Genomic DNA, 19,342 nt, shown 5'->3' with positions numbered 1-19,342 from the left:
TTCTGTTTTGTTGATTTTCGTTAAATGTGTTTTGTTGTTAATTCGATTTAGACTAATTAAGCTGATCATTCCATATATAGTTAAAGGTTAATAGATTATGTACGAAACGCTGATTGAACTAACCGACTCGACCCAATCCATTACATGGTAGCTTATGGAGTAAAATACATATCCCATATCCAATTGAGAAGTTGCAAAAGGCACCTGATGTTTATATTGTGCTTTATGGAGAGAGGGAGGTTCCCATATACCGTAACGGGCCTTGCCCTTTAACTTTCTTACCCAATGTAACATGTTTCCATTTCTAATAGTTAAAAGGATTTCAACAACATACTACACACCATGACTCAATATACAAGATAAAATATGATGTGATTTATGAATCATGTTCTCTTTAGTATGCACTCTCGAGTTACTTTTAAAGATTAAAAGATAAAATCTTTGAAATTAAGGCACTTTGAAAATATACTACTTTGGGAAGATTCCTTAATAATTTTTATTATTGTCATGACTTTGGGAAGTGAGGATCGAAGCAATGTAGGCCGTAATGAGAAGTGGAGATACAGATGGTTTGTACAAGAAAGGTGTATCTTTCATATCAGCAAGAACATCATTTAATAGGTGTACAATGGCTAATAACGGCTCAACAGCTTCCTTCTAACTGCATAACTGCCTTAGCTAACCTCTTAACAATCTAACCACCTCTTAACAGACTAACCACCTATCCAATGCACATAATGCACATACACTCGAGCACACACCAGCAGTACAACAAACCAGTAGTCTAACATTCTCTCTACTTTTTCTTTCCTTTTTTTTACAACAACTACACTATAGACACCACACACACATTGTTGCGAAATTCTTCAAAAGAAGTTTTGGACAGAGCTTTGGTGAACCGTCTGCAACTTGGTGCGCGGATGGAATGTAGTTTACTTTTAATAGTCCAGCAGCAACTTTTTCCTGGACAAAATGAACGTCCATGTCAATGTGTTTGGACTGAGCGTGATAGACTGGGTTTGCACTCAACGCTACTGCCCCTGAGTTATCGTACCATATCACCGGTTCCTGTCGCTTCTGAATACCAAGTTTAGCAAGCAGAGCATTTACCCATGTTATTTCAGCTGTAGTGTATGCCACACATTTATATTCTGCCTCCATGGTAGATCTTGACACAATTTTTTGCTTTTTAGAGCTCCAAGCAACAAGGCACTTTCTTGCAAATACGCCATAGCCAGAGATGGACCTGCGATCATCAACACTCGCACCTCAGTCTATCAGTAAACGCAACAACCCTCAAGTAATCGTCTACTGGTCGAAATAACAGTCCATAATTAAGAGTACCAGCCAAGTATCTTAGTATGCGCTTGACTGCAACATATGCGCTTCACGTGGCGCATGTATGTATTGAGCCACTTTCCCAACGCTATAAGCCAGATCAGGTCGTGTGTGGCACGCGTATAACAACGATCCAACTATACTGCGATATTCTGTAGCATTGGTTAGGAGATCCCCATCGTTTGCTGATAATTTGGAAGCTAAGACCATTGGCGTTCCACAGCTGGTAGCTCCCTTGAGTCCTGCCTTTTCAAGAAGCTCAAGTATAAATTTTTTCTGACTTAACACAACATTGCCACGCAATCGATGTACCTCTATTCCCAGGAAATAACTAAGCAGTCCTAAGTCTTTGAGAGAGAATTGTTCTCTAAGCAACTTCACTACCTCTTGAATTCTACAAGCTGATCACCCAGTAATAACTATGTTATCGACGTATACTAATATATAAACTTCAGAGTCATGTTCCTTACTGATGAACAATGACGAATCTGCTCGGGACATAGTGAACCCCATTCCAATAAGACTGCCTCTAAGCTTGGTATGCCAATTCCTGGGCGCTTGTCGAAGGCCGTAGAGTGCCTTGTGTAGCTTGCAAACAAGAGGGGTTCCATCCTCAGCCATTTGCTCGAATTCCGTCGGTTGTTTCATGAAAACAACTTCCTCTAAATCCCCATTAAGGAACGCATTATTAATGTCCACATGTCTCAATTCCAAACCATTCGTAACAGCTAGAGCTAGCACAATATTGAAGGTGGAAAACTTCACAACCGGGCTAAAGGTATCTGTGAAGTCATAGCTGGGAACTTGTGAGAAGCCCTTTGTAACTAACCGAGCTTTATACCTATGGACAGATCTATCAGGATTTCGCTTGAGTTTGAATAGCCACTTGTAGCCTACAGGGACACGCCCAGCAGGTAGTTTTACTACGGACCACGTATTGTTCTTTATGAGGGCATCATATTCGGCTTGAACAGCTGCTCTCCAGTTATCAGACTGCAGTGCATCTTGGACTGAGGAGGGAACTTCATCTTCAAAATAGCTAGAGAATGACTTGGGCTTAAATACCCCGCATTTGCTGCGAGTTAACATGGGGTGATAGTTTTGCCTTAGTACATCTACATCATCATTACGAGGATCACAGGACAGATTATCACACGTATCAGTTCCATTGACAGCATGCTCATCTGCAGCAGTTGTGTTAAGATCTGAGCTGGTTGTAGTAGTTATTTCTAGAACGAGCACAGCTTCTCCGACAATATCTGAGGCCGGAACGGTTTCAGCAACAACCTCAGGCAGCGTTTGTTGTTGTATTTGAGCTGTTGCAGTTTCAGCCTCTTCTTCAGGCACATTATCATTGACAGGAACAGCTACTTGACGCCACATTGTAGGATTAGAGACAATTGGTATTTCTCGAGTCTGCCACGTTGGCGGTCTTTGGTGAACCTCGTCAGAGCCTTTACTTGCAAACGAAAACACTAGCTCATTAAATATAACATGGCGTGATATATAAACTCGTCCATTACTCGCAAGGCACTGATAGCTCTTATGCTTAGGACTGAAGCCAAGGTACATGCAAGATTGAGAACGAAACGCCAGCTTATGATTTTGAAACGGCCTTAGATGCGGGAAGCATTGACATCCAAACACTTTCAGCGTGGAATACTCGGGTTTCTTGCTGTACAGCTTCTCAAAGGGTGAGACCCCGTCAAGGACCTTGGTGGGCAATCGATTAATGAGGTGTACCGAGGCTACCATGGCATATGACCAAAACTGAACAGGCAGGGATGCTTGAGCCAGTAGTACTAATCTGAGTTCCACTATGTGTCGGTGCTTTCGTTCAACGACACCGTTCTGTTCTGATGTATGAGGGCAAGACAGCCGGTGTACTATGCCTGCTCATGCTAACAACGTAGAGAATGGTCGATATTCTCCCCCCCAATCAGTTTGAACAACTTTTATTGATACTCCAAACTAATTTAGAACAAACTTGTGAAATAATTGAAACGCAGGTAGAGCTTGAGCTTTATCTTTTAGGAAGTAAACCCATGTAAATCGAGTACATGCATCTACGAACGATATGTAGTATCGATATCCATTAGATGCCACATGTGGGGGACCCCATAAGTCTGAAAAAACTAACTCAAAGGGGACTGTATGCTGAGTAACAGAAGGTACAAAGGGAAGCTTGTGGCTTTTCCCCATGTGACAAGCCACACATGTTTTATTAATTTCAGGATCAAGTTTTACATTGATTTCCTTAGCTATTTTGTCTAATGCATACTGAGCAGGATGCCCTAAACGCCTGTGCCACAATTCAGACTGGTCTTGAGACAAATTTGTTGCAACAAGGTGCACAGCAGCACGCGGTTCTTCTTTGTGTGCACAACCAAAAGCAAACGTATACAGTCCACCCTTTTCTTCACCACGCAGCAGAACCTCTCCAGTGGATTCATCACGTACGAGATAATTTGAAGCATGAAACTCAAAGTAGACTGCATTGTCCCTAGCAAGCTTGGATACCGAAATTAAATTTTTTGTTATACGGGGTACATGTAGCAAATCATTCAAAAATAAGGTTCTTGAAGAGTCCAAGGCAGAATTACCAATACTACTAATGTTAAGGGAAACTTCATTACCCACAGTGAGTTTACCTGGACCACGAAATTCAGCAGAGCTCGCGATATTGGAGACATCAGGAGTAACGTGATGCGTTGCACCCGAATCGACTACCCAAAGGTCTGCTGATTTGGAGGCAATATTAGCTTGCGATGACCCTGCTATCGCGTGAGAACGTCCCTTGCAGCATTCGCAGCTTGAGCAGGGAGATTCGGCAGTTGTATAATGACTGTTAGCCGACTGGTTCTTGTGAGTACGAGAATCAGAGGTCACACACATAAAGTCTTCATCGAATCGGTGCCAGCAACGGTCAACAAGGTGACCTAGTTTGCCATATAGTTGGCATTGGATTCGAGTCTGTCCTCGGCCACGACCAGCTGGCCGGTTTCCTGAAGCCGACCGTGAGGTCCTAGAGTCACGTCGACTACTGTCAGAGAAATCAACCTCACCCTGAGCAACATTGGCGCTCATAGGCAGCAAATCCATTGATTCATCGAAGCCTGCCAGCTGAGCTTCAGCATCCAAAAGCACCGTGTAAAGATCCTCTAAAGACAGAGTTTCTTTCATCATCGTAATAACCGCCATGAACGGTTGGTACTCTCTGGGCAACCCTTTCAAAACGCTGGCTATGTGACCGACATGAGAAACAACACTTCCACAGGAAGCAAGTGCATCGCATACTTCCTTTACACGGGTAAGATAGACTCGCATACTATCATTCCCTTTCTTTAGTGACTGTAGCTTGCAATGTAAGCCCATGGCTGCAGTCGTGGACCTGCTGAAAAACAACTGTTGTACTGTACTCCACACCGCAGCAGCCGAGTCTGCTCCTACAAACTGAGGTAAGAGATGTGGGCTGATGGTAGAGAGGAGCCAGGATGCCAACGCACTGTCCTGTGCAACGAACTCTTCGAAGGCATCATTGATAGCTACAACGCCATTGTCATCAAGTATTGTCTCCGGTGGTGGCTTCAGATCCCCGGTTAGTAACCGTTCAAGCCAGTAACTTCGCACAGTAAGCAGAATCTGTTGTTTCCATAGCAGAAAGTTCATTTCATCTAGGACAACATTCACTTTCTTATGTGCAAAGCTCTTGGAGGACTCCATGACCAACCAATCAAGAGTTGAGCAGAGAGAGTTTTAGAGAAGAATCCCAGAATTTTCGGCGAAAGATACCATAATGAGAAGTGGAGAGACAGATGGTTTGTACAAGAAAGGTGTATCTTTCATATCAGCAAGAACATCATTTAATAGGTGTACAATGGCCAATAACGGCTCAACAACTTCCTTCTAACTGCATAATTGCCTTAGCTAACCTCTTAACAATCTAACCACCTCTTAACAGACTAACCACCTATCCAATGCACATAATGCACATACACTCGAGCACACACCAGCAGTACAGCAAACCAGTAGTCTAACAGGCCGTGTAGAGCATAGTGATGGTTAATGGCAATCGGTAAGGGCTTCAATGATGACGAGAACGAATTGATAAGACTTTTTAACTGACAAGGCTAAATTGTCGATTCTTTTGGAATTATAATTTATTTAATAATATATATATAAATATTGCGGCTAAATATATTATTATATAAAATAAAGAAAGATTTCATGTTATTTATTTAACAGTGAGTCGAAAGTTAAAATTTCAGAAAATTTAGTCACCGAAATAAAATAAAATCAAAATCGAGTGACCAGTCATGTACTTTATCCACATTAAAAGTACAAGGTTTAGCTGGTCTGGTAGTGGAATGAAGTTGTTGGGGCATTTACTTCTTTTATCGAAGTTAGATCTTCAGCTTTTTGCACTTTTTGCACCACACGCGTCAGACTCTAACACACTAACACTGTTCATTAAAAAATATTTATTTTTTAAAAAAAATTAATAATTATAATTATGTACTTGCACACTTTCAATTGTATAAATAAAACGGAGTCAGTTAAATTTGGGACTAAATATAATTATTAATAGAAAATATTTATATTTATTTTCCCGGATATGTGTTTAAACTATTTTTTGACTCATCTTCGAGCCTAACGTTATTAGCATTACCACTTTAGGTGCTCGGACCATCAACATTGTTAGTTTTCCTCTTTCAGTGACACATGTCACAATTTGATAATTTTAAAATTTTATTTAAAATTAAAAAATTAAATTATATATTTTAAAAATATAAAGATTTTGAAATAATCCCAAAACTTTGAAAACTTTCATTTCAACCCCTAAGCCCATGCCAATCGTCACCCTAGGATGAAAATCGCGATTCCGACAGTCAATCGACGATAACTACAACGACATATGACTAAGATGATGGCAGGGACTATGCCGACGACTGTGATTGTGGTCGAAAATGGCGGTGACAGTCGATTAAAGTTAGGATATGAGATTTTAGGGATTTTGGTGTTTTTTATAATTTAAGAGAAATTAGGATTGTTTATAAATATAATAATATTTTTTAATATTTAAAAGAAATTCAAAATCATCAAATTGTGACACGTGACACTTAATAGAAGAAACTAAAACCGTTGACGGTCCGAGCAACGTTAGACATCAGGATTAATCAACAAATAGTTTAGGAACACCTATTTGGGAAAAGCGACATAATTTAAGCACTTATTTTAGTATTAAACCTAAAAAATCTATTTTATAAATGGTCAATTTTTTGAAGGACAAGATTATATTCAGTTTCGAGTAGAAAAAAATATCTTTAATCCAACTTAATATATACTATAATTATTTTATATATATTTAAAAATAATTACAATATCATGTATCTCAATATTTTCTAAAAAAAATTAAAATTATATATATCGGGGTAAACACAAAATTTTACCCCAAAAAATAATTTTATCTTATTCAATACTGACATATATCCACCCTCTCATCTCAGTTCTATCACTGTGTAAATAATATATAAATTATCCTCACATATCTTATACTTATTTAAAACATATTTTGTTTTCAAAGAATTTTCAAAATATACAAATATTTGAAGGAAATTCACATCCAATAATCATTGCATGTGAACAAGGTAACTAAAACAAAAGGCAGCCACCCAAAAGGACCCTACCAAAATCACCAAATCCAAAAATGATCAATTGGATTTATCACCTTTATTTATACTTATATTTCATACAAATAAGCTCTCTTTGCCCTAGCTGAAACTCTCATGTGCGGCAGTCATAATATTCGATTAAGAAAATGTGTTATCAGATTTGTTATTTTTTTTAATAAAATAAATAAAATTTTACCCGAAATATTATTATTTTTACCGGTTTTATTATTATTGAGTGTTTTACCGGTTTTGTTAACATATCTGATAAAGTACCACTGATTTTATTATTTTTTTCTACAGTTTTGTTATTATTGGCCACTTTACACGAAATATTAAAAATATTAATGTTTTAAGTATAAATAATAATATTTTAGGTAATTTTTATCGGTTTTGTTAAAAAAATAACAAAACCGACAGTGACTTTCCTTAGTCGTATATTAAGACTACCGCACGGTAGAACTTCCCGTATATTATAGCTGCCACACGTGGAAAGTCTCACGTGCGGTAGCCATAGTATATGACTAAGAAAATGTGATACCGATTTTGTTATTATTTTTTTAATACCCCTGCCCTAGTGTTTAAAGTATATGATATATTTGGAAAATATTTTTTTGAAAAAATGTATAATTCTCTCAATACTCCATATAGTTTTTAAATTTCTGAAATTTAGTGTCTCTTTTTAATTTTTAAGATTCTAATTATTGTCCTTTTTCTTATTTAAAAGTTAAAGCAATTAAAGGTGACACATGTCACCAATTATGAGGATAAAATTAAAAGAAACTATTCTTGCTCTTGGCATGAAATGCAAGAAACTTAACAATTGAATTAAACTAGTCATTTATAATAATTTATCATATTTTGTATTAAACTTGTATAATAATATCATCACAAAATCAATATTTTTCGATGATTATAAAATTCAAATTTATGACATTTTAAATTAATGATTGAAAGTTTAATCATTCAAAAATAAAGCGAATCTAATTTTATTATATCAAACTGAATACTTACTTGTATCATTATCAAATTAAAGAGTAATTTTTCACTTTATTTGGAAATAAAAAATAATTAAATAATTAATTTTTTATATTTATAAAATTTATATTAAATTAATCTAAAACTTTTATTTATAATATTATGAAAATATTTTAAAATATTTATTTATTTTTAAAATTATATTATTTATTTATTTAAAATTATATTATTTTTAAATTGTATATTTAATTTTAAATAATATTGTACATAAATCAAAGTAATAGTTAGATAGTAAACGTATAATTTACTCTAAATTTAAATTATTTAAAATTATATAGATAATATAAAAATAATATTATTTCAAATAAATAACTAATTAGATTTTAAAAAATAAATAAATATTTTTATAATATTATAAATATACCTTTTATAATTATTTCATATAATTTTTATAAAAATATATGAATTACTTAATTATTTTTTATTTATATGTAAAGTGAAAATTAACTTATAATTTAATAATGATACGAGTAAGTATTAGATTCAGTATAACAAAAAAATCACATTATAGTTGAGTGACTAAACTTTCGGTGATTAATTTAAAGTGTCTCATAATTGAATCTTATAATCATAAAAAATATTGACTTTGCGGTGATATTGTTATATAAGTTAAATTCAAAATGTGATGAAATTTACTCAAATGGCTAGTTTAGTTCAATGATTGAGTGATTTGTTTCTCATGTAAGATACTCAAGATCAATTTATATTAGGAGCAAAAATAATTTATATCTTTTTATCCCATAGGTTGAATAAAATTAATTAAAAATACTGACAAATAAAAAAAATGTGATGTGGTAATTAAAAAATTAAAAAATTAAAAATTGACATGTCATGCCACATAAACATTATCAATTTTAAAAAAAATGAAGTTTAAATACTAAAATTAAACAAAAATGATAATTTAGGTACAAAACTATAATTTGTCCCTTTTAATATTTACTTAATAAAGATAAATTAGGTAGTGGTGCGTTTCGATACATCGTTCTAGTAGTATATTGTGGTATGTGATGTACATTGTAGACTTTTCCTCAACGAAACACCTAATATAACAATAGAAAATTCTATTAAAATAAAGGGTAAAGTACACAAATGGTTCACTGATTATAAGGCTATTTGTTGAATCCCTTCAATATTAAAAGTTACAAAATAGTCCTCTGGCTATAAGATGCTGCTTTGTTAAGTCCATCAAATATTAAAAGTTAAAAAATGATCATCCAATTATTCATATGTTCCAAACTCGTCCTTTTACGTAAAAAATCGATGACCATCTAAATTAGATGTTAACATGTTAAATGTGACATGATAAAATTATATTTTAATGATGTATACTTAAATCGTTGTTACTTTCAAGTACTAGTTCGATGACATAATATTTCAAGTATTAGTTTGACGATAAAATGTAAACAAAGTCTCAATCAACAAATATTATTTTATAATTTCCAAAAAAACAGAGGATCCAAAAAAATACAATATCTTATAACCGGAAAAATCAAATATAACACCAAATTTAAATTCAAATTAAAATTGAATTATTAAATCAATATGTGTCATTGAATGCACCCATCGATCAGCCTTGAAGTATGGGTAACGACAACCACCGAAAGCCTTGTGAGGTGGAACATTCATTTATGGAAATCGGTTCCATGTTTTACCCTTCTAATCCCATGGAATATAGTGTGGAAAAATAACTGAATGTGTTCAAATAAATTATATTGATCGGATTATTAATTCAATTATTCAAAACTAAACTTGTGAACCCTTTAGTTATTATAATAATATCAATTCAATAATTTAATGATTGAATTTTTTGATTTAATCTCATATATTCAATCTATTAGTTAATTAATTATGATAAAATATTACATAAAATCATTATAAAACAATCATTCAAACTCAGTTTATTTCATTAACATCTCATGATTCAAACTTATGATATTATTTTAAAAATTCTAATACAAACTTCTCACTAAACCAATTAGTTGTACAATAATTGAACAACAGTTGTACTAAAACTTCTAAATCATTTACTTTTTAAAATGGTCTATAGTTTTTATAAGATAATATTTGTTTAAATTTTTAATAATACACACATTGCAAGCACAATTATTTTAAGTTAAGTTCTCTAAACACGAATCAAATAATGTATGCAATATTAGAATTGTTATTATTCATTAGAGATCCGAGTACGAGTACTATAGATGTCAATGATATAAACATTTAATGTCAAAATATATTACCTTGTACTTATCCATATTAATGAAAAAATTAAATTTTCTAAAAAATAATTTTTTATTATTAATATCACTTAATAAATTTAAATAATATATTTTTACCTTATCAAATTGAATTTTATTTCATATGTACTTAAAATAATTCAAGAATGATTAATGACTTAATGTCCCACAAAGAGTTATATCGAGGTGCCCCACGCCTCCACGTCTCATTAGCATATCTTACTATGTGACACGTGGCACTCACATACTCGTACAGCAAACCTCCACCACTAATCAGAAACTGCATTAAAAGAAAATTGTATAATTGTGGTTAAAATTTAAAAATATATAATAAAAATATACAAATTAAAATTTACCTTTAAACAAAAAGGAAAGGAAAAAATAAATATAATTGTGGTTAAATTAAGTAGGTCAATAATCCCTTTTAAGTTGATCAACTAACATGGAGCGGGCACGCCTATTTATGCAACGAGGGGCGTGGTTGCCTGGTTAGTTGAGTCATTCATATCGAAGGCTTTGTAAATGCTTTGTGCTTCACGGTTTCTCTCAGGGCTCTTTCTGTTTCTTGTTTCCTTTTCTGAGTGGCCAATTAAAGAAAATGAATTATTTGGGTGTGGGGATCAGTCCCGGTAATGTCCCCGTTTACCACGCCACCAATTTGAAGGTAATCGACAGAAGAGTGAGAGTTGCAGAGCTGGTCCTAAGGTGTTTGATATGTGGCTTCAGTCTTCTCGCAGCTCTTCTTATCGGAACCGACTCTCAAGTCAAAGAAATCTTCACCATTCGAAAGAACGCTAGGTTTACTGACATGAAAGCTCTTGTGTAAGAAACTCTCTATTTCCCTCCCAGTGAAAAAAAAAACCCAACATTCCCTTGTTTTTTTAACTTGATTTTGTTTTATGGCCGTTTTTATAGGTTTTTGGTGGTGGCTAATGGGGTATCTGCAACTTATTCGTTCATACAAGTGGTTCGTTGTGTTGTAGGTATGGTGAGAGGGAGTGTGCTTGTGCATAAGCCTTTGGCTTGGGCCATTTTCACTGGAGATCAGGTGCCTTATTTCTCCCTTTGGCTATTTGCTTTGCTTGCTTACCTGGTGGGGGAAACAATGTTGAAGTGGCCAATTTTAAGAGCACTAACCAAATCGGGTGAAATAAATTGAAGGTCTTTAGCATTTAATGTCGAAATTAATGTGTTGGTGAGGGTCGTTGATATTTGCTGTCAAGCCTTTATGTTTTAGGTAAATTACACCATAGGTCATTAAATTATGCTCAAATAATCTTTTTATCACTGAGCTTTTAAAAGATATAAAATGGTCACTTATAACAATTCTATAAAATTCAATGACCATTAGCATTAGTGACATTTGAAAGTTCAATGATCAAAACGATCATTTGAGCATAGTTTAGTGACTTTTGGTATAGTTTAACTCATATTAAGTGATAGATAGTGTTGAAAAATGAAAAATCTCTCCGTCTCGTTTGGTATCAATAATAAGAGAGTTCAAGGTGAAGGCATACCGTGTTGATAACGTGAAGGTATTGTCTTTTTGGGTGCTGCTGTTGATAAGGGTAAAATTTCGAGGATGCATTGGTTCTTCAGCGGCACCGAAAACATGAATCAGTCCTTTGAAACACAGTTCAAAGTAACACATATTATGTGTATTTTGCAATGTAAATGCAGGCCATGGCGTATCTGAACGTGGCGGCTGTTGGAGCTGCCGTGCAGTCGGCGGTGTTTGCAAAGTTGGGGCAAACTGAGCTTCAATGGATGAAGATATGCAACATGTACGGCAAGTTTTGCAACCAAGTTGGGGAAGGAATAGCAATGGCTTTACTAGTTAGTGTGTGCGCGGTAGTCCTGTCTTGTACCTCTGCTTTCTCTCTATTTAGGTTATTTGGTAAAAACAAAGCCAAAGGCAGCTCTGGGCGGTAGATTTTAGGCCAAAACTACTTTGTTTCACAGGCCTAGTCCTGTGGGTTGCTTAATTTCATCTTTGTCATATATGTAATAATAGCAACAACTGCAATGCAAGACAGGTGAAACACGTGCAAGCCATTGATCAGTGGAGTATGTAATGTATCTATATATATGTAGGAATTTTGAGCTTTTTACTTGGATGAATTTAATAATTAATGCATTAAGCAAAGGAGTTCAGTTCAGCTGATACAAATAGATTTATAAATTGCAAATTAATGATTTCAAATGTTACATGAAGCTTTATATGAAATATGCATGGACAAGTAAAAGATGGATATGCACATATATTCTCGCAGTGGAAATGCTTTATTCTATAAATATTGTAGCGATAATTACCAATAGTACATTTCATTGACTTCTGATTGTAAGCAGGAGTAGCCACAACAATCAGAACGCATCAGCACCAAGGATTTAACTCGACAAATATTATCCCTTAATTTTTAATGAGCTTAAAGCATTGATGCCATTTAACACCAGAGGAAAGGTGACAAATATACGAAACAAATAAAACAAATGCCTAGCTGAGGGATACCATAAAAAGCTATGGACAAAGGTTCATGATGATGATGATGATATTTGCTTTCTGATCCGCGATTGGTCCGAGCCATGGTGCTTCCTTTATAAGAATCCCTGTAATGACCTGAACTTTCGGATAGCTTCTTGCTATGAGAGCTAAATCCAAGCTCATCGAATGCTTGCCGTTTTATTGACAGATAAGGCTTCGTTATGCAGTAGGTCGTATTGAATCTCATCAAATTTCTGCAAGATGTTTATTAAAGCACCTGTTCCTCATGTCATGTAGGCATCTCTACAATCTATGACTACTCATAATGGATATGAACAACGACATCTATAATTTTAGGACTGTCATCTACCTTGGATTTTGTCTTGGCATAATAAGGTGTCAAACAGGGATTTAAATCTTGGAGGAACAAGTCATGCCGACTACTAGGAGTTGTTAGGTTCGCAAGAACTGAATTCCTGAAATGTTGTTCGCGATGTTATTACTGGTAGAAGCATTGAAACCACAGCACATGACCTTCTATGTTCAAGCAATATCTTAATAGCAGGATGGTAATGGGTTCTAATTACTACTATATTATGAAAGATTTTTTACTTTGCCACGACAGATATTATACCAACGTCATGTAGTGCAAATTATACCGCCGGCGAGGTGTTCCCCCCTCTGATGACATGCGGGAAGCCTTTTGCGCCGTCGCCGTACACCTTACGCTCCACTGGTTACCCGTCTCGTGGGATGACTACTACGATGCTGTACGGAGGATTTGGGCAAAGCAAATTGTTAATTTGGAGCTGTCTGGTGCCTCCGCCTTCTTTCTACTGGTTTAGCTAAATGGAGGAAGGATATCGAAGCGGCACTATGGGATCGAGAGTCCGTTAAGAGGCTGTTACCTATTAATACTCTTGATAAAGCGCTGCACCTAATTCGAGTTTATTTAAAGGAGGCCTTCAGTCTATTGCCAGGGGATCCCACTGCAGATGATTTTGACTATGCTTCTGCTTCTGCTCCTACTGAAGGGAACGGTAGGCTCCTCTTCCCTTCTTCTTTTGATTTTATTTTAAGTCTTAATATTTTTTTATTATGCTATGCCATATATGTTTAATTTGCAATATAATATGTTGTTATAAGATGTAGAATGAATCATAGCTCAATTCTCTGTGTTAATTTGCCTCCGATAATGTTGTCAATGGTACAGCTCAAGACCCTTTGAGTTGAGTCCTAATTGTAGCATTGATGAAGTGAACAGTAGGCTTCTCTTCTCTGTTTTTTCTTGTTTTGTTCCAAGTTTTAATTTTTTTTTAGGAGATTATGCCATGCTCACCATATAATTTGCACTACATTACGTTGGTATAATATCTCATGATATGCATGAATAATTTGCTGTATAATATGTTGGTCTAAGAATGTACGTAAACGAATCTAAGTCTCAATTCTGTGTAAATGTTTCTCGTAATGCTGTGCATACCCATTTAACTACAGTAATGGTATTCTTGGTCTTTTTGGATCTAGTTTCCTCGGTCATCCGGAGAATCTGGTTATACGTGCCCAAGTAGCTTTAGTTATGGTAATATTGGTCTTGATTTGTTCTGATTACCTTGTTCTGCAGAGATTTTAAGGGCAAATTCTCACACAAAACATAAGTGGCATTCTTCCCGCATGCAACATAAAATTGATGGTTTACAGGAGGACCAGCCTTGTTGCACAAAAAATGTCTCCCAATCTGCTTCCGAATTTAAAGGAATGCAGAAGCTTCCATTTAAAGATATGACTGGTGCATTGGTAGATGAAGTAACTGATTCCCTCTCTGAAGCTTTGGATGCAGTTAAAATGGTCGCCTCTGGCACGAAAAATGAAAAATCACATGTTGAAGGCATTGTGGAAGACTCCAGTAAGGAAATGGATGATCCTACTAATTGTTGCACTGACAAAGGAAAACGTAGATTTCTCTTCTCTAGTAAAAATGTTAATTTTTTTTCTTAAGATTATGCAATGCTATGTATGATTAAGTTTTTGTGCAAAAGCTTCTATTTTGTTGGTTTAAGAATGTTTGTCAGAATGAATTGTCTCATTTCTCTTCTTACATTTTACCTCGTATTGTTATTACTTAGTTTAGATGTTGTAACCTTGGTCACAATGGTCCTTTGTTTTTTCTAACTGGTTTGTTCTTTAGGGATTTTGATGGTGAATTCTCAAACAAGATGTGACCCTAGTTCTACACAGAGGCACTATGAACAACCTGCTGTCATTGTTGATAGAGAGGACTGGCCATCCTGCAGGAAATATGTCTCTCTATCAAGCCTTGAAATTGACAAAGCACGAGACTCGCTTAAGTCGAGTATTGTTGACTTGGTAGCTAATGTAGATGATCCTCTCCCTATGACCTTGGAAATTACTGAAAGAATTGTATCATATGTGGCAGAAGCAAAAAAAATGCATTCTGAAGGCAATGGAAATAAGGAACATGGGTCACCTGATGAGTCCATCAGAAAAGACCTCGACAGGATGGATGGGAATGTTCCTGCTCCATTTGCTGATCATACTGGAGAACCCTCTCAAGCTAAGGAGGGGAATGAAGCTTTTAGTAGGCCTAAGAAAGTGCCAAGGACCGGATTAATGGAGAGGAATGACACTGCTTGCTGTTTTGAGGTGTGTGTGCACATATTTATATTTAGTATCATTATTGGCGTTACGTTGCATGTTTAATTGTTATAACTATTGCTTTTCATTGAATTGCTTGCTTTAAATCATAATCGTAATCTCCTGCTATGTTTTTTTTTTATATATATATCCTTAAATGATATTTCTATTTATTCCCTGTCTGACTGGGTATTGTTTTGTGAAATCTTGGGATGAGCTTTTATGGTCATTTGATTTTTTTACTTGCATTCTTTAAGTTAAATCCCTATTTGATATTTTAACCATATTATGTTGTCTTTTCATCTGTCTTATGTTTTGAGTGTTATTGTAGTGGGAGGATTCTATTGATGACTCTTTCGAAGGTACAAATAGTTGTCTGAGCAGATATACTTTACCAAGCCCCAGAACGAAGCATGTGTCTCCCCTGAACATAGACAAACCCAAAAGGTGGGGGAGAAGGAGAAATATTAATAGATGGACCGACGAGGAAGAAAAGGCTTTGACAGAGGGTGTAAAAAAGTAGTGGTTAACTTATATCTGAGGTTCTGCATTTAATTTTCAGTGAATAATCTTGTTAGCATATTAAACTTGCTCTAGGTTTTTGCTTTAGAAGTTGTTACTACTTGTTTAGCCAATATGAGATGAGTTATTTCTGGTAGTTTTATAACCTTGCTTTCCCACTATAATTATTTTCATAATGCAGGTATGAAAATCACTGGGCACTATAATTATTTTCCACACTAGTTTTAAAAAAATATTATCTGCTTTGGCTCAATAAATTCCAGAACTTATGGGTAAATTATACATTTCAAAATCAATTCTAACATTTGATGAACGTGAGAGTCGTGATTCAATTGGAAAATCCGACTTAAGATTAAATGAAAATAAGTACATGTTGAATTTGAGCTCTATTGAGAAGTTGAAAAAGTGGGGAGGTGATTAGGAATTGATGTTGCTGGGTTGTCTGCTAGTTTGTAGTGTGGGAAACACTTGTTTGGCCATTTCACGTCATCCTCTTGGCGTTTGGATACTGGCCAGGGGACGAGGAGCCCACCGGAGGTAAACTTTTCTTCTTGGATGCATGGTGCAATTATTGTCTAATTTATTCCACCTCTTTCACTTCTGTATATTAGGGTTAATCCCACCAGGTGTCCTCAAACTATTACCCGAATTTTATTTTTGTCCCCGAATTTTAAACCGTTCAAGCAAAATGTCGCAATCTTCCGGCACTAGCATTGCATCCATCAGAAAACTGAGATGAAATATTACTTCATATTTATTGTAGAGAATATTTCAAACATATGTGTGATACAAACTTGCATTTGAGAAGATTCTTTCAATGACTGATTCTTTTTGTTAATAAATTCCTCCGTATATTAAAAACCAAGGCTCTGACAAATTGGAAACTTCATTTATTTTTTGAACTCTTAAGAAAAAGAAAAAGAAATAAAATACACAAATGACTCCATTTTCAACGAAGTAACACGAGAGATTACCAAGTATATCATCAAATTCAGCACCACGTTCTTCTTACATTATCGAGCACCCTTGCGCGTTTTCATCGCTAAAACATTCACCGGTGCGGCCGCCGCCATATCCGTACCTGTAGTAGCCGCCGCCGCTGCCCCAGCTGTCATAAACCGGCCTACCAATAGTCTCGTAGTTTTGAAACGGTTGTTGGGGTGGTCCACCATAATAGCTAGGCACCCCACCACCCCAGCCATGATGATAACCATCCATATACGAATAACCGAGCGCATACGCCGCCGCCGGTAAAGGCGCGGCTTCCACTGCCTTCGGTGGCGCCGCCGGAGCAGCCTCTTTGGGTTTCTCCCCACCCTCTTTAGGCTTCTCAGCCTCTTTTGGTTTATCAGCCTTCTTCTCCCCAGACTCTTTAGGCTTCTCCGGTTTCTTCTCGGCCTCTTTCGGCTTCTCTGGCTTCTTCTCGGCCTCTTTCGGCTTCTCTGGCTTCTTCTCGGCCTCTTTCGGCTTCTCAGATTTCTTCTCGGCCTCTTTAGGCTGCTCGGGTTTCTTCTCAGCCTCTTTAGGCTTCTCGGGTTTCTTCTCAGCCTCTTTCGGCTTCTCTGGTTCCTTGGGCTTCGCCGGCGGCTTGATCTCAATGCTCTTGATGGATCCGCCACCTTTGTAGCATATCTTGTCCCTGATCTTCTCCGGGCTACAGCATATCACAGCGATGGTCACTGTGTTGGCCTTTTCATCGTAAATCTGGTCTCGTATTTCTCTTGTCCATAACAAAATCATAAAACAAGAACAACTCAAACACCATTTGGTTTCATCTTCAGCTCAAAGATCAATCAACTTACCAAAACTAACTGCAAACAAAAGATAATATAGAAAAATCAACAAGAAGAAACTCACGAGGGAATTTGCAGAGAACTTTCTTGACCTTCTTGTAGCATTTAAAGCACTGAAGGTCCACCTTCAGCACCATTGTCGTCACCTAAAAAACTTACCCCGTGTCAGAATGCATGATGATAGATCAAGCATTGACAAATGAAAAGAAAGGGTATTAGCAGTTAAGAACAACATAAGAAAAGGAGATAAGATTTTGGAAACCTTCTCGGCCATAGCTTGGATGGATCCCTCGCTGATCTGATCTCGAAAATGAAAGTAGTAAAGCAACCGAGAGGCTAAGAAGAGTTTATGTATATATATAGAAATATAATAAATTTAGGTTGTGTTTTAAGATGTTGGGTTAAAAGCCACGTGATGGTGCTGATTGGAAGGGGTATTAAGATTGTCGTTATTATGATCCGAGGACGGTCGAATGCAGCTTTTGCCGTGATCTGGCGTCGAGTACATCTCACCTTCCGGTCACAAAAAATAAAAAAATGATCAATTGGCAAGCCTTTTTGCCCAATTATTAACTAATAATAATAATTTTTTAATTAACAAGATTGTAAATTAATTTTGTGAATGGATTTTTTAATATTTTAAGACGGTTATAATTTAATATTTGTTTAAATTTTTTAATTATTAATGATGTATATATATATATTCATAGACATAATTATTTAAATTTAAGATTTTGCATCATATTCTATATATATTTAAAAAATATACTTTTAAAAGATTTTTTTGATAAAGAATATATATTATGTTCACTTTGCAATAATAGTTTAAAACTTTTAAAAATATAGTCAAAATGAAAGAAAATAAATAAACTAAAAATTATTCATTTTTTTCAAAAAGATTAAAAATATACATTACAAGTCGAAGATACATAATTATATGAATGTAAATATGAGTCGAATGACATTTACGATATACTTTTATAAACCTTATTTTCAATCATTCTCAATACATATTTAAAAAATTATATTTAAATATTTAAAAAATCTGATGTCTAAACCTAGTGAAAACTGAAACAAAATCTTAATTAAAGACGCTAATTTTAAACTAACAAAGATAAATTCTGAACTTTATTTGAAACACAACATAAGCTCTTAATTTGTATAATGTTAAAAATCATGAGTTTAAATACATTTAGGACTACTTTATTTTTAATTTATAGATTGAAAGTTAAGAATAGTTTAAATTATTTTATCTCTTAATTTGATTAATTTAATTAAAAAATCATTTAATAAATAGACCACGTAAATTTTACATTTTAACATCATGAGTCATATTTATTACATATTATTTAGAATTTAAAATTTAAAGTTTATATTTATTATTTAGAGTTTAAAATTTAAGATTTGAAATTTAAAACTATTTTTTTTCTTCTTTGTTGATCGGTGGTGCACCAATTTTAATGTTAGTTGTCAACCATCAATATTTTTTATTGTCTTTTTCTTTCTTTATATTGTATTTCTATTTTCTTTTGTTTTTTGATTTTCAATAACTCTATCGATATGACACATTTTTATCTTCCTTTATGACACATTTTCTTATGCTTTTTGGCA

General features: G+C 34.9%; 3 protein-coding genes across 4 annotated transcripts; 2 read left to right on the top strand and 1 right to left on the bottom strand.

The window, feature by feature from the left end:
• The first annotated feature begins 10,779 nt into the window (after nucleotides 1-10,779).
• On the top strand, nucleotides 10,780-12,371 carry LOC120174886 (CASP-like protein 2B1). Its single transcript, XM_039181611.1, has 3 exons — nucleotides 10,780-11,101; nucleotides 11,195-11,327; nucleotides 11,960-12,371. The coding sequence occupies exons 1-3, from the start codon at nucleotides 10,878-10,880 to the stop codon at nucleotides 12,209-12,211; spliced, it is 609 nt and encodes a 202-aa protein (XP_039037542.1). The 5' UTR covers nucleotides 10,780-10,877; the 3' UTR covers nucleotides 12,212-12,371.
• A 2,148-nt stretch (nucleotides 12,372-14,519) lies between these two features.
• LOC120174863 lies at nucleotides 14,520-15,971 on the top strand. Its single transcript, XM_039181591.1, has 3 exons — nucleotides 14,520-14,715; nucleotides 14,950-15,425; nucleotides 15,748-15,971. The coding sequence occupies exons 1-3, from the start codon at nucleotides 14,520-14,522 to the stop codon at nucleotides 15,937-15,939; spliced, it is 864 nt and encodes a 287-aa protein (XP_039037522.1). The 3' UTR covers nucleotides 15,940-15,971.
• Nucleotides 15,972-16,945: 974 nt separating this feature from the next.
• On the bottom strand, nucleotides 16,946-18,079 carry LOC120174884 (heavy metal-associated isoprenylated plant protein 6-like). 2 transcript variants are annotated; one of them, XM_039181608.1, is made up of 4 exons: nucleotides 17,994-18,079; nucleotides 17,796-17,877; nucleotides 17,456-17,656; nucleotides 16,946-17,323 (listed from the first exon to the last, which is right to left on the bottom strand). In XM_039181608.1, the coding sequence occupies exons 1-4, from the start codon at nucleotides 18,003-18,005 to the stop codon at nucleotides 16,947-16,949; spliced, it is 672 nt and encodes a 223-aa protein (XP_039037539.1). In that variant the 5' UTR covers nucleotides 18,006-18,079; the 3' UTR covers nucleotide 16,946. The 2 variants fall into 2 exon arrangements, with proteins under 2 accessions (XP_039037539.1, XP_039037538.1); XM_039181607.1 differs by having other exon boundaries at nucleotides 16,946-17,656.
• Between the last annotated feature and the right edge of the window lie 1,263 nt (nucleotides 18,080-19,342).

Source organism: Hibiscus syriacus, unplaced genomic scaffold, assembly GCF_006381635.1.
Source record: "Hibiscus syriacus cultivar Baekdansim isolate YM2019G1 unplaced genomic scaffold, ASM638163v2 tig00112127_pilon, whole genome shotgun sequence".
NCBI lineage: Eukaryota > Viridiplantae > Streptophyta > Magnoliopsida > Malvales > Malvaceae > Hibiscus > Hibiscus syriacus.
The sequence above is the reverse complement of the archived record's forward strand: the minus strand, read 5'-3'. Positions and strand labels throughout refer to the sequence as shown.

What these genes read in the sequence shown, in the direction of transcription:
- LOC120174886 (XM_039181611.1), top strand. Translation starts at nt 10,878, where the DNA reads ATGAATTATTTGGGTGTGGGGATCAGTCCCGGTAATGTCCCCGTTTAC. An exon ending in ACTGACATGAAAGCTCTTGT is followed by an intron (nt 11,102 to 11,194) that starts GTAAGAAACTCT and finishes CCGTTTTTATAG; the next exon opens with GTTTTTGGTGGTGGCTAATG. An exon ending in CCATTTTCACTGGAGATCAG is followed by an intron (nt 11,328 to 11,959) that starts GTGCCTTATTTC and finishes ATGTAAATGCAG; the next exon opens with GCCATGGCGTATCTGAACGT.
- LOC120174863 (XM_039181591.1), top strand. Translation starts at nt 14,520, where the DNA reads ATGCAGAAGCTTCCATTTAAAGATATGACTGGTGCATTGGTAGATGAA. An exon ending in TTGCACTGACAAAGGAAAAC is followed by an intron (nt 14,716 to 14,949) that starts GTAGATTTCTCT and finishes TTTGTTCTTTAG; the next exon opens with GGATTTTGATGGTGAATTCT. An exon ending in ACACTGCTTGCTGTTTTGAG is followed by an intron (nt 15,426 to 15,747) that starts GTGTGTGTGCAC and finishes GTGTTATTGTAG; the next exon opens with TGGGAGGATTCTATTGATGA.
- LOC120174884 (XM_039181607.1), bottom strand. An exon ending in AGTTCTCTGCAAATTCCCTC is followed by an intron (nt 17,657 to 17,795) that starts GTGAGTTTCTTC and finishes TATGGACAAGAG; the next exon opens with AAATACGAGACCAGATTTAC.